Below are 14234 nucleotides of genomic sequence, written 5' to 3'. Positions count from 1 at the left end.
ATAAGGACAAATAGGTGGAGATAAGCTCAGGTGAGAAATTGTCTACCTGGTACTGTTCAGGCAGGCTCTAAAGATGTTCCTGATGTCCCAGTTTCCAGGATGCTGCTGGGCATATAGCAAGTCCTCGCTAAGTGTTTACTTAAGTGTTTGGACTGGGAAGGGAGTGGGGCGAGAAAAGAAAAGGCTGGAATGCCATGCCACTTTTCTTCTTTACACACTCATCTAGGAAGTCTCATTTCTTCACCCACTGCCTCATTCTTCCCTTAAGTACCATACGCAGTATGAGTTCACAAGTTCACAGCTAAGTTGTATGGTCTGTGTTTGAGCATGAAGTAACTCTAAAGGCAAGTTGTACTGTTCTTTTTTTTTTTAAGTCATTTATTTAATTTGTTTGATTTTTGGCTGCGTTGGGTCATCCTTGCTGCACGTGGGGTTTTCTCTGGTTGCAGCAAGCAGGGGCTACTCTTCGTTGCGATGCACAGGCTTCTCATTGCTGTGGCATCTCTTGTTGCAGAGCACGGGCTCTAGGCGTGCGGGCTTCAGTAGTTGTGGCACACGGGCTTAGTCGTTGTGGCTCGCGGGCTCTAGAGCGCAGGCTCAGTAGTTGTGGCGCACGGGCTTAGTTGCTCCATGGCATGTGGGATCTTCCCGGACCAGGGCTCGAACCCGTGTCCCCTGCATTGGCAGGCGGATTGTTAACCACTGCGCCACCAGGGAAGCCCTGTACGGTTCTTTTAAGAACAAGACCTACTCATTAACTTTTTTTCTCTTTTTCTATAGGGAATACTGGTGGGATGTTCTTAAAAAGAATTCGTGTTAAGAAGCCTGGACCAGAAGTCTTTAAAAGTAAACTCTCAGAATATATCAAGGCTGAGGAGCTGTATGTTGGAGCCAAAGTGAACGTGAATGGCTTCCTATTTCCTTTGGTCAGTGCTGATGTGTATACCTTAAACTACATGGAGAGGAATTCAGATAAGGTGAACTCACTTGGTATAATTCTTGACTCACCTCTCAGCACTCTGCAGTCTGTGTTTTTCTTACTCCAGGCCTTTTCTTCTTCATCTTGCCACCAGTTTTACATTGTGCTTTCACACATGTGGGCATGAATAATGGATCGGCACGACTTGGCCACAGGTCCCGTCACAGAGGCCAGGGCCTGGTCTCCTCTGTTTATATGCTGGGTTTTCCACTGCCCAGCATCATGGATGCCAGGCACAGGCAGGAGGCAGGCCCAAGGTTGAATCAAGTTTCCTGGGTTTTCTGCTGACGCTAACAATGTTTTCGGAAAAAAATTCAGCAATGATCGGAAAGGAAGACAATCTGGTGCCACACACTGTGCTGTCCCAGTTAATTGGCACAGGCCTGCAGAGAAGGCCAAGACCTAAACAAACAGAAACCCCAAGGGAACCTGATAGTTGCTGGGATTGCAGCTTCCCATAACAGGAGCCACCTGAGGCCTAAATGGGACTCCAAGGACAAATTGGCAACAGTGAGCGCCAAGAGTTTTTTCATTTGCAATAGTATGGCACGTGGGTACTGTCACTAAAAGTTCCATTATGGCAGTGCCGTTTAGTAAAAATAACATGTTGACAAAATCTTGATTTTTAAGTGTGGACTAGTCCGGTGTGCAAACACGTATATTTCAGAACCATTGCCTACTATTGAAGAATCTATCTAGAAATGATGTATTTAAAAAGTCTGCCTGAAAATAATAATATTTATGTGCCATTTATATAGATATAGTACCAATTCCGTTTCATTTATATGTAAAATGCTCGGGGTAAATTGCTAAGCTCAGTCTCACTGTGTATAGCACGTTACCCGGATCAGTTTGGGTCCTCTGAGAAGCAGATACCAAGACAGACTTAGACGTGCAAGAGATGTCTTGGGGGAAATGCGTATGAAGGATAAAGGGGGAGGGAACAGGAGTAGGTGGGGAGACTGGGATGTCGGTCTGATCCCTGAGAAAGGACAGGGAAGGAAGGAGGATGGGGTGGGAAGAGCCTCAGACACAGCATAGCTCTGAGAAAGTCTGCACCAGACCAATGGGGAGCACTGGAGCAAACTAGCTATCGGAGAAATCCCATGTCAGGCAGGAATGGCCCAGCTCTGGTGCCTCCTTCCTGCTCAGTCACTGGATGGTAAGAGTCTGGGGAGAGTGTGGCCTCCGTGGGGTCTCTGAAAGCTGCAGCGCTGCAGTGATCACGAAGGTGCAGCAGTGGGGGCTGTCCGCTGTCCGCTAACAGTGCTCTTCTCTGCGTGGTCCCTCTTGAGGGCAGGCCTGGGCAGCACCCTCTGGGGCTGCCACGCCATCTCTTCATTTGCAGCTTTAGGAACTTGGGTTAGCGTGACACCAAGAGCCGGTAGCTCTTCAAAAGCACTGAAGTCAGGTGAGATGCTCAATAATAGGGCAGTTAGATTCCTGGAGACCAGCAGGCTTGCCTAGGAAACCTGACTCCTTAAAAGCTGAGGGGCCTTAGACGTGTATCTTCCCTGAGCTTTGTTTTCCACATCTGTAAAATGGGAGTACCAACAGTGCCTATTTCAGAGAGTTACTATGAAGATTGGATGCGAAAATGTTTTAAGTGCTTAGCTCTGTGTGCCCCATAGCAAGCTCAGTCGGTGTACAATTTACAATAGCTATTGTAACTAGAGCTCCATTTTCAAACACAGTGCAAACCTGTACTTTAATATAAAAAATATATACCATGAATACACACACACAGACAGACACACACACACATATATATCTCATATATATATGAGACATAAAGGGCTCTTCTCCTTTCAGAAAGATAAAAGCAGTGTAGGACATTATCTAATATCAGCATCCCAAGTGAAAACTGCATTATCTTAAAACTGCCCTTAACAAAGACATTCTAAGCAGAGAAAGATTAATATCAGTCCGAGGAGTCTTTTCAAAAGAGCTAATAGATCCTATCATGGAAACAGATTAAAGGAAATGCAAAAAAGGGAGGGAATGCCTCCCCCTTCCCGGGGCAGAGATGAACTTCATTCTAAGTTACCATCAGTGTTTTTCTTTTTGTATTTAGTCTTCTCCTTTTCTAGCTCTTTGCTGTAGTTATTTACAAGCTTATGCTTTAGTGGACTGAATAAGAAGTATTCTTACAGAGTCAGAAGCCAAATCACAGTGTAGGAGACAGGAACTGGAGCCTGCCTGGAGAGTGAGTGTAAGGGGACTGCAGTGCGTGTATCACCTGGTGGCTGACAGTTCTGGGGGCGCACTCTAAAGATCTGGGGAAGATGAGGGTCCATTTATTCAATTTTGAATCCCCACGCTCTCCATTAGGGTCTCCCAACACGTTGGGTCAATGTCCAAGGGTTAAAGGGAGGAGGCTGAGGTCGGAGTAGTGGTTCTTTTCTGATTCCTGTGGCCCACTGTCCCTTAAGTGCATTTCTCTCAGATCTGGCCCTGTGCTAATGTCACTTCTTGTCCTAGAGCCATAGCTGAAGAAATCTTGTCATGTCTTCTCTGTGTTGGTCTCTATGGAAAGACATAGCCAGCTAAGTCAAGGTTCACAGTATGAAGTCTCTTTGCTGGCCACCAGGAAGATTGGACTCCCTATCTTAAATACCTTTCTCTTCTCCTTTCCAGTTTCTTATGAGCAACATTGAACTTGCCCTACAAAAGATAAAACAAGAAGAATCACAATCCAGAGAGCTCAAGCAGGTGTTTACAGCTGCTGATTGCATGCACACGAAGATGGTGGCTTATAATACACTCAGGTAAGCCATATTCTGCTAGCAGTAATCTGTTTTCTCCTCAAGATTGTCCAAAGAACAGAAAGAACAATTTCTTCCCTAGTGTTTCTTTCTTCATTAATTCCCTACCTACTTTTTTTTTTTTTTTTACTAGGAATTGGTATTTCTTTACATTCGTATTACTTTGTGGTCAAGTTTTGCCCATTTCTAGTAAACTTTATGCATTTGCATATAAAAGAAGTTCCTAGGGGAGAACAGAGAGGCAAAGGCATAGTAAGTCAGTTGGGCACATTGTCTTGTGAATCACGCAGGGCATTGAAGGATCAGGGGAATGCCAGGAAGGCTGCATCTGAATGAGAAAGGCTGAAAACAGTGCAGCTAAGAGCACCCCTCTGAAATCTGAGGAATCTAGGAGGGACATCTCCTTAGGAATGCGATCCAGTTGGAAAAGATAGTGGAAACTTCGGCAATTATCAGAGGAAAGGTGCTATGTATGCATCTGTGTGTATGTGTGCTCACACACGTATGTATTTTGAAAGACACAAAAATGTAGAAATCAAGGGGAAAATATATGACAGAGGTTAGAAGTATTATAAGAAATCACGAACAATAAAGATTTTCTCTAAGGTTAAGCTGAATTCTAGGACTGTCCAGTGACTGACCTAGGCAAATTTCCAAACAGCAGAAACACAGGGAAATTCAAATTCAGGGTCTGGTACAATTGTGAGACTTCTTAGCCTGAAAACAAAGTGAATGGAGCGTTCAGGAGAATGTAAATTAAATCACAGATGGAGGACAAAGGGGACTTTCTCTTTAGGCTGAGAATGCTGGCTCCTAAAAACAATAGTGGCTGAAAGCTATATAGGAAACTCAGCTTGATACAGTCAAGATGTGGCTGAGAAATGAAGACGTGAGCCCAGGAGAGGGTGGCAGGGAGGTCTTTCTAACTTTGTGTCTGAAGTTGCCTGTTGCATCAATACCTGGTGACCCGAGCCCTCCATTTGGCCCAGAGTGTCCCCAAAGCTCATTTGTTATTTCAACAAACCTCTTCTGTGCCTCCAAAATATTCTTTTGAGAGCAGCAGTCAGAGGACGTATTTTTATTGTTTAGAATTCCCGAGCTTCTGGGATCAATAAGAATTTATAGTTCTTTGTTATTGTTCATAGCAGTACACATGTTCGTGGCCTCTTGGAAAATAAATGGAGACAGGGTAAAGAGCAGAGACAATTGCTCAGGCCGTGGACTAATGGAAAGCAGTGGAGGGGAAAGCGAATTTCCATCAGAAATGAGGGAGTGGGTTCGTTTTATTATTTTGTGTTCCTTTACAAAAGCGTCCATTCTCCTAGTACTCTAGCAGTGTCTATTGGAAACACTTTAGTAAGTTTATGGGGCTTTGGGGGAAGCACTTAGGCCAGGCAGGAGATCCAAGGAGGAAAAGTTCCTCTGCGGCCTGACCCTGATTGTGGGCGGAATAAAGGATGGCCACACTGTGTGATTGCAGGGTGACCTCAAGACTCAGAAAGATGATCAGAAAGAACTAGCTGCCAATATTTAGGCCCTCCCCTGGCCAGAAATTCCTTAAGACAGAAATCAGATCAGGCTGTACCTGGTTTGAAAAACCCTTCAGTGGCTTCCAGTAAGATCCAAACGTTTTATTGCAGCCGGCAGGGCCTTGAGCGATGCAACTCTGTATTTCCAGTGTCATCACTTCTTTTCCTCCAGCTCTGTCCTCTGGCCTTGCTGACCGTCAGTCACTTGCTTTCTCAAACACGTCAAGCTCTTTCCCTCCTCCAAGCCTATGCACACGCAGTTCTCTCTGCTCAGAACGTCCACACCACCATCCTTTTCGTGGCAAACCCTGGGACTCATTGTAAATGCTGCTTCCTCCTAGGGGATTTCTTTCTAGTCTACCTAAAGTAGATCACTCACTGTTTTTCTTAGCCCCTTGTTTATATTTTTCACAGCACTTAGCACAACTTGCAGTTAAGTTTATTTAAGTGTGTGCGTGCCTGGGTGTGTCTTCTCCTATTAGAATGTGAGCTTTCTGAGGAGCAGGGTCCTCGACAGCCCTGTTCACTGCCCTAAACCTGGCACCTCGTGCTGGGCTCACTACATATCACAGTTCCTGAACGGAATAATGAGATGCTAGGATTATTCTTGGGGGTTCTGTCTCCAGATGAGAGTGCAGAAGAGGCGTCAAGAGGTCCTGGTCCGTGTGATATGCTTGGTGTCGGGCACTGCACCATCTGTGGGTCCCTAGTTCATGGTCTTCAGCCCTCTTTTTTGCTCTTCACGTTCTTTCCTGGGCAAAGGCAAAGAAAGTACATAGTCAGTTGCTATCACACCACATCCTGATTTAATTCTGTGCTTGGAGCTTTTACTAGCTAATATTTTTCTTTTATTTCTGTATGTATGTATGAGTGTATATTCTGGCTCCTCTCACCAGAACGTAACCTCTTTGAGGGAAAGGACCTTCTCTTTCTTGTTTTTTGCTTTAAGTTTATCACTTTTCACAGTGCCTGGGTGTGAATATTTGTTGAGTGGCTGCATTTTATCCAGCCCCCATTGCTTTGGCTGTCAGCTAAAGGCTGAGTTCTCATTTTAGTTCCTCATGCTCAGACCGTTTTCCTGAATTATAAATCTGGAAGTACGAATGCCTCCGAGACATCTCCCCTTTGGATGTCCCTAAGGCATCCCCAAATAACTTTCCCTAAATTGACCTCTTTTTCTTCTCCCATAAAGTTGTAGCTGGGGACCCTGTCTTGGTAAAGGCCACCATACTTGTCCCCAGGGCCTGGGCCAGGGTCTACCTTGTCTTTCCCCTATCTTGACCTCTCCCACCCTCTTGAAATTGCACTTCTTAAACTACCTCTCTCCATCTCTAGCTTCAGTGTTGCAGTTCAGCTTTTCATCTGTTCACCTGGACTCCTTGTCTTAACACTCATCCTCCAAAGCTGTGCCAGAGTGACCTCCCTAAAATCTGATCATGTCGTTCCTTTGCTCTAGGGCAAATCCCAACCTTTTAGTGTTTCATGTGAGTTTGGTCATGATCTGACCCTTGCCTCCATCTCTTCCCTTATTTCCATCTCACTCGAATTATTCTTTTGGAGAAGTCACCGTTTATTGAGCACTTACTGTGGACCATACATCGTGCTAAATGCTCTTCCTGTATTATCCACTGGTAACCCGTGCTGAGTTATTCGTTTATTTCCCTGCCTCCACAATTGGCTCCCGCCAAGTACAGTAGGTGTTTGTTGAATAATTTAATGAATGGTCCTATTTCTCAAGGAACATTCTGTCTAAAATTTGCATCAAACAAGTAAATAATTGATTACCTTGCTCTGGGGAAGGGAAATCTGTCTCTGACTGTAGGGAAGTCAGGGAGAGCTAGTCCCGACTCTCACAAGTCAAGTGACTTGGGCAACTCACTTCACCTACCTACACCTCACTCTTTGGTCCATATAATGGTCTCTAAGGCCCCTTCTAGGCGCTGACATTCTGAAACATTCTGTAGGTTTATGAATACACTTGTAAAATGTTCCCTTTTCAAATTTGTGCATCGAAGTAGTAGAGTGGGCGGGCAGAGGCAGGACTGCAGTGTAGGCCTCTGGGCTTCACCTCTGTGGCCCTCATTTTCTCCCCTGCTTACATACCTGGCCCTTTCAGTATGTACCTGGCGCCTCAGAGCTCAAGCTTGCTGCTTTGGGCAGCAGTCTAAGCCCCGGGCATTTTCTTTCTTCTCAGAGATTTGCACCGCTTCTCAGGGAAACCTTGCGGGCAGGAGCTAATAAACTCTCTCTGCATAAGGTGCCATGGTTGATAATGGATTACTGGATTAACCTGTGGGCCTTCCTGAGATATTTGCCTCAAAATTGACCTGAAGGAATGCAGGGGCAGGTGGAAACAGAGGGCAGTTTGGGGAGGGAGTGTTTCTCTTCTGCCTTGTGGGGCTAGCTGGCTCTGCCTCTAGGCTGGACCTATTTCTCTGGGACACTTTTTTCATGGTCTGTCAGATTGGCCTGTGACAGCCATGGATTGTTATCGAAGAAAGTGCAGAGAGCCTTTCTCAGAGCCTCGATACCTGACGGGCAGGTTTCAGCAGGGAGCCAGGCAGGGACTAGGCTTGGCAGGGCTAGTGTTTCGTGCAGTTGGGAACATGGGCAGGGTGAGGCTTCCTGATGGGGGCCCTGGACTCAGAACCCTAGGCGACAGCAGCAGCGAGGGCCCTGTGCCAGGGAAGACGTGGCCAGCCCCTCCCTCCGGCCACCTCCCCGAGCCTTGATCTCTCCATCAGAGGTGACACCCGCCCCATGTAGCCTGCATGTATTTTGGTTTTCTGTGTGCTCAGTGCTCACCTCTTTTCCAAGGTCAGGGCACATGCCCGGTTCACCCTGGAGTCTTTCCTAGATACCTCCAGCACCCCGTGTCTCAGGCCTCAGTGAATGTAGTGAATTATTACACCATTCTTCCTCAGACCCCCATTATCAACTGTGGGATCAGGAGATTTCCTGTGAGCATCGATGTAATAAATTCCAAGATTTACAGCCTCGAGGAAATTTTCGTTCTTGTAAACTTAAAATTCTTCCTGAGAGAGGTAGTATAATGTAGTAAACAGATTCAATTTTAGACTTGTAGGCTTGCATCCAAATCTCAGCTCTGCCATTTGTCAACTTGGTGGCCTTGAGTAAGTTGCTGAGCAATGTTTTCACCTACAAAATGGGGATGGTAATAATACCTACTGCATAGAGCTGTTGTGATGAATAAATCTGATGACGTATGTAAAGTTCTTATTGTAGCACACTGTAGTGCATGGCGGACACTAGAAAATGAAAACCCTTTACCCCAATAGTTGGAATAGTTTGAAATAGTCACCGAAAATAGTAGTAGGAATCTATGTCCTGTTTTCGATATTTCAGTAAGTTCTGTATTTACTCTTGATGAGGTCATTGAAAGCATTCTTTAATAAATGAGGTTGGAAGAAGCCCTTTAAAAACTTGGAGGCCATGAAGGTGGAAAATAAACATCACCGTTGGTGGACCAAGGTTGGGAAACATTAATATAATCCACCCCGTTACTGTCCTTTACTTCAAGGAAGAAGATTATAAATTTAGTGCTTAGAAAATTGTAATGATCTCATCCTGATTTATCTCAGACAGTTATCTCTCCTTTTATGTGGTTTTGCTCTATCTTTTTTTGAACAACTCTGTGTACATTGGTCTTTTTTTTGTAAGCCTAACTAACATCTTTTAAGGAAGCCACTAGTCTATGAATCTACATGAACAGAAGGAAAAACCAAGACAAATTCCAAAAGCACTCAAACATGTACTCTCATCTTGAACCAAATAGACACTTTGACAGTGTCCATACCATGTCTTTGAGATACGAGCCTCCGCATACATTTTTGAAAACAGCATTTTGAACCTTCCTAAAAGCATTAAATATAAATAAATGTGATGTCATAGAAAAAATGCTGGCCTGGGAATCAAAGAGACCGAGATCTTTGATTTGATTCTGTCACTGCCTGATGGTGTTGTTTGTACTGGTGAGGGCTTAGTTTTTAAAAAGCAGAATCCTCTCTGGGTAGTTAAGCAGAAAAGGAATTTTTAAAAAGGATCCTGGGTGGTTCACAGTATCTTTGGAAGGGCTGGAGCAACAAGCTTGAGGCTCAGTTCTAGGAACAGTGCCCAGAACTGGGCTGTAGAACTTGTCTGATGAGAAAATGGCCTCTGTTCCTACTGCACCACCCACACTCGTTGCTACATTTGCGCTGCTGCCAAGAACTTGATTTTACCACAACCATCACTGCCACTACTTTTGGCAACCTTGTGTCCTTTGCTACCACTGAAAGCTGGACCCCTCTGACACCAAAGGTGGCCACGCCTAGCTGGTTTTCTCTTGTTAATCCCTTCCAAGTCAAGGTCTCATGTAAGCTTCCCCGATTGGCAGAGCCTGGGTCACCAGCATGTTTCTAACTGCAAGGAAGCCTGGGAAATTGAGCTCTGACTTCCATGTTGGGGTGACGGAGAAAATAGCATGGTAATTTCCCCAAATATAGATGGGCGATTTAAAAGGTACCCTCTTCATTTGCTATGACGGCAAATCCAAGCCAAGATGAGCCAAACAGGGGGCGTAAAATGTCAACATTAGGAACTGAACTCCTTGCTTGTAAACAAACCAGGCAAAACACTTGCCTGGTTTTAGCACTTCGCAAATACTGTTCTGATCCACCCGGGCAGCTAAACAAAATACAGACTCCTCCCCTATATTCCACTACTTTTGCAATCTCTGACACGCCTTTCTGAGTTTAAATTGCCCTCAGTGAAGGCATTGGGTTACTTTCAAGTTCATGGATTGATAGCTGGCAATCGTGTTTTGTTTGGTTTTTGTTTAATGTTTTTTAAAATTAAGAGTTTAAACATAAAAGTCTATATTTCTCTCTCCTCTTGAAAAATAGAAACTGGGCCTACGTTTCCCCATGTCAACTGTCAGTTGGGGGTGAGTGGCAACTGTCCGCCTCAGACTGTACCTGGTCTCTGCACTCTTCCCCAGTCTCTACAATTCCTTATTGTCGTATACCTTCTCCCATTTATCTTACCTGCATATCCCAGAAGGTACTTGACGAGGTAACCCTTGGATTAGATTATTTTAAGGTCCCTTCCAGCCATAAAATTCCATTATTTTGTACCCTAGGTATAGTGGAAATAGGCATTTAGGAACCAATTGTGTAAATAGCCCAAAATAGAACTGGAGACTGATTTTTAAATTAGAACCCAAATGTGATTTTATATCTAAAAATCCAAAAGACTCAATTTAAAAATGATTAGAAATATTAAGAATATTTAGGAAAGTAGCTAAATACAAGAAAACTACATAAAAAGCAATAGTTTTCCTAGTAATAAACAGGAAATATTATGCAATGGGGGGGTACTATTCACTATAGCAACAAAAATTATGAAATACCTGGGAATAAATTGGACAAGAAATGTGTAAGACTAAAATGAATACAATTTCAAATTTTTATCATATCTCTGAATGGGAAGACACTATTTTAAAAATTCTAATCTGTCCAAATTAATCTAGATTTGAAGCAATTCTAATCAGCATTTACAATGTGAGTTTTTGTTGTTGCTGTTGTTAGATTTGGTTTTGTTTTGCAGGGTTAGGGGAGAGAAATTGGCTCATTGATTTTGAGGTCCCTCAAGAAAAATCAGGGATTGAAAAAAATGTTGAAGAGGAAGAATATTACAGTCAAGATACTAGAATTTACGTAGTTTATAGATATTTGAAAACACTGTAATATACTAATAGAGGATTAAACTAAAATACCAGTGAAACAGAGTATAGAGCCCGTAAAAGATTCATTTTTATGGACTTTATTATAAGGTACAGAGAAATCCTCAATTCAGTGGACAATGAATGGATTAATAATAAAGGTTTTAGTGATAATTGATTAGGAAACATTTAATACATTTTAATTTTGTGGTAGGTAGGGCACAGTTTCCAAAAACCATAAAGGAAAAGTTGACTGTATTGACTACAGGAAAATTTTCTATTTCTCTAGGCAAAAAATACTGTAAACAAATTTAAAAGACAAGGGACAGACTGAGAGAAAATATTTACAACCAGTATAAGAACCAGGGGATTGACATTAAGGATTTATGAAAAACTGTAAAACCAACAGACAAAAATGGGTTAAGGACAGGAATAAACAATTCTCAGAAGCAATACAAGCAGCCTTTAAACCTATGAAAAGAAGCCCAATAATCACGCAAGCTGAAACAACAATGAAATATTTCCACCTATTGTATTGGTGACATTTAAAAAGAATAACATAACTGGCTCCAGATGAGCATGTGGGATAACAGGTACTTTCATTTTCTATTGATAGGAGTTTAAATTGGTTCAGCATTTTAGAGGGCAATTGGCAGTATCTAATACTTAGACCCTTTTACCTAGTCATTGCACGTTTAGAAACTTTTTACTCAGAAAGAATTTGACAAGTGGATTGTAATAGATATGTGTGTGTGTATGTGTGTGTATGCACACACAATATTTATTGCAGCAAGCTTTGTAATAGCAAAAATTGTGGAAAATCAAATGTCCAACAATAGGGGAGTAGTTGGATAAATTCTACTGCTTTGGTTTAAGACTGTACTATTTAGCCATTAGAAAGAATGAGATAGGCCAAATATGCATACTTGAGAAAATGTTCAATGTGTTAGTCAGGATTGGTTAAGTAATGCTGCAGTAATAGCGAACCCCCAAATCTCAGGGAACTAAATCAACAAAGGTTATTTCTTGTTTATTCTGTGTATCCATTGTTGTTGTCAGAGGGAGCTTTGTTCACAGTAGCCACTCAGGGACTGAATCTGACAGAACAGCCACTACCTTGAATATAACAGAGAGAGAAGAGAGCTTTGGAGGGTCAAGCCCAATAAGTCTCAGCTGGGAAGAAATACATATCATTTACACTCTCAGTTCATTGGCCAGTACTAGTCACATGGCTCCACCCATATGTTCAGAGGAAAGAGGAAAACCAGATGTTAGGTAAACAGCACTAATGGCTACCATATATATATCATGCTGTTTTGTAGATAAAGCAAAATTCAGAAGTCTGTATAATATGATCCTATTTATGCCAAAAGTCTAAAGGTTATATGTGCATGTATATTTATATAAATATTTCAGGGATTGTGTATCCTTTGAAGAAGTCCTAGCAGGCTGCACACCAAGCTGCCTCATTCTTTGATTTTTTTTTAACAATGAGCAATTGTAGAAAAAAAATTAAAAAGATAAATAAAGCTCAAGCAAATAAAACCAAAAAGCCTGGGCAAAGAGCACTGAGCATTTTTCGTTTCTTGCTTCAGTTTCCAGAAAGAGCTAATGACAAATGCTGGCAGAATGCTTAGAGCAGAAGTCAAGAGTCTCATAATCATAGAGCAGGGTGTATGAGTTGTTCCACTTGATGCTCTACTCTGATTATTGATTAGAGTCAAATAATTTTAATGTGCTTACTTAAAATTCTTTTATTATGGGCCATAATATTTTATATTTATGTTACAGAATTCCAGAGCTTCACAATTAAATTGGGGATGGAATCATTTTTATAATTTTCAAATTCTTGTCAAATTAGCAACAAATTCTTACCCATTTATTTTCCCCACTTAGATTGAATCATTAATATTTTACTATTATGTGCTTTATCATGCATCTCTCCATTCATACACCCCTCTCTCCATCCATCAATCCATCTTAACTTTGGTGCATTTCAAAGAAAATCACAGACATCAATTACTTCCCTCTAAATATATCAGCATGCTTACCATTTATTTACATTTTTTCCTTTTGATGTAAAATTTATATTCAATAAAATGCATCAACCTTAAGTATACATTTGCTTAATTTTGACAAATGCATACACCTGTGCAACACAAATCCCTATTAAGCTGTACAACATTACCGTCACCCAGAAAGTTCCCTCACACCCCAACCTAGTCAGTCCCTGCCCACATCCCCCATTCAAGGGGCAGCCACTTTTCTGATTTTTTTCACAGTAAATGGCTTTTTCCCTGTTCTAGAATTTCATATAAATGAAATTATACAGCATATATTCTTTTGTGGATTCTCTTATTAAGTATGATTTTGAGAATTATCCATATTGTTGACTGTATCAGTAATTCATTCCTTCATATTGCTGAGTAGTGTTCCATTGTATGAGAATACCACAATTTGTTTATTCTTTCCCCTGCTGATAGACACCTGGGTTATTTCCAACTTTTGGCTAATATAAATAAACCTGCTCTGAACATTTTTGTACAAATATTTTTGTGAACATAATTTTCTTTCTCTTGGTTACATAACTATGAATGGAGTTGCTAGCACATAGGTGTATGTTTAGTTTTTTTAAGAAACTGGCAGACCTTTTACCAAAAGAGGTTATACCAGTTTACATTTCCCCTAACAACGTACAAGGGTTCAAATTGCTTCACAATCTTGCCAACATTTGCTATTATTAGGCTTTTTAATTTAAGCAATCTGGTAGACATGTAGTACTATCCCATTGTAGTTAAATTTGCATTTTCGTGACAACCCATGATGTTGAGCACTTTTTTCATGTGTTTATTGGCTGTTTGTATTTTGTGTGTGTGTGAAGTGTCTTTTCAGATCTTTTGCCAATTTTTATTGGTTGTTTGTTGTATTATTATTGAGTTGTTGGAATTCTTTATATTTCCTGGATACAAGTCATTTGTCAGATACACGTTTTGCGAATGTTTTTCTCCCAGTCTCTGGCTTTCCTATTCACTTTCTCAGTGGTGTCCTTTGATGAATACTGTATATATTTTAAATTTTGATGAAGTCCAAATTGTCAGTGTTTTCTTTTAAGGTTATTGCTTTCTGCTTAAGATGTCTTTGGCTGCCTCAAAGTCACCAAGATAGACTCCTATGTTTTTCTCTAATAGCTTTATGATTTTAGCTTTTACTTTTAAGTCTATGATTCATCTCAAATTAAA

The 14234-nt window shown here is 41.7% G+C and overlaps 1 protein-coding gene across 1 annotated transcript in view; it reads left to right on the top strand.

Annotated features, from left to right (window-relative positions):
• The window catches only part of EFHC2 (EF-hand domain containing 2), a 203591-nt gene that overhangs the window by 112643 nt on the left and 76714 nt on the right, over positions 1–14234 (top strand). Inside the window, 2 exon segments of the mRNA XM_032619729.1 lie at positions 781–977; positions 3617–3747. Coding sequence (XP_032475620.1) covers positions 781–977; positions 3617–3747 — 328 coding nt within the window.

Source organism: Phocoena sinus, chromosome X, assembly GCF_008692025.1.
Source record: "Phocoena sinus isolate mPhoSin1 chromosome X, mPhoSin1.pri, whole genome shotgun sequence".
NCBI lineage: Eukaryota > Metazoa > Chordata > Mammalia > Artiodactyla > Phocoenidae > Phocoena > Phocoena sinus.
The sequence above is the reverse complement of the archived record's forward strand: the minus strand, read 5'-3'. Positions and strand labels throughout refer to the sequence as shown.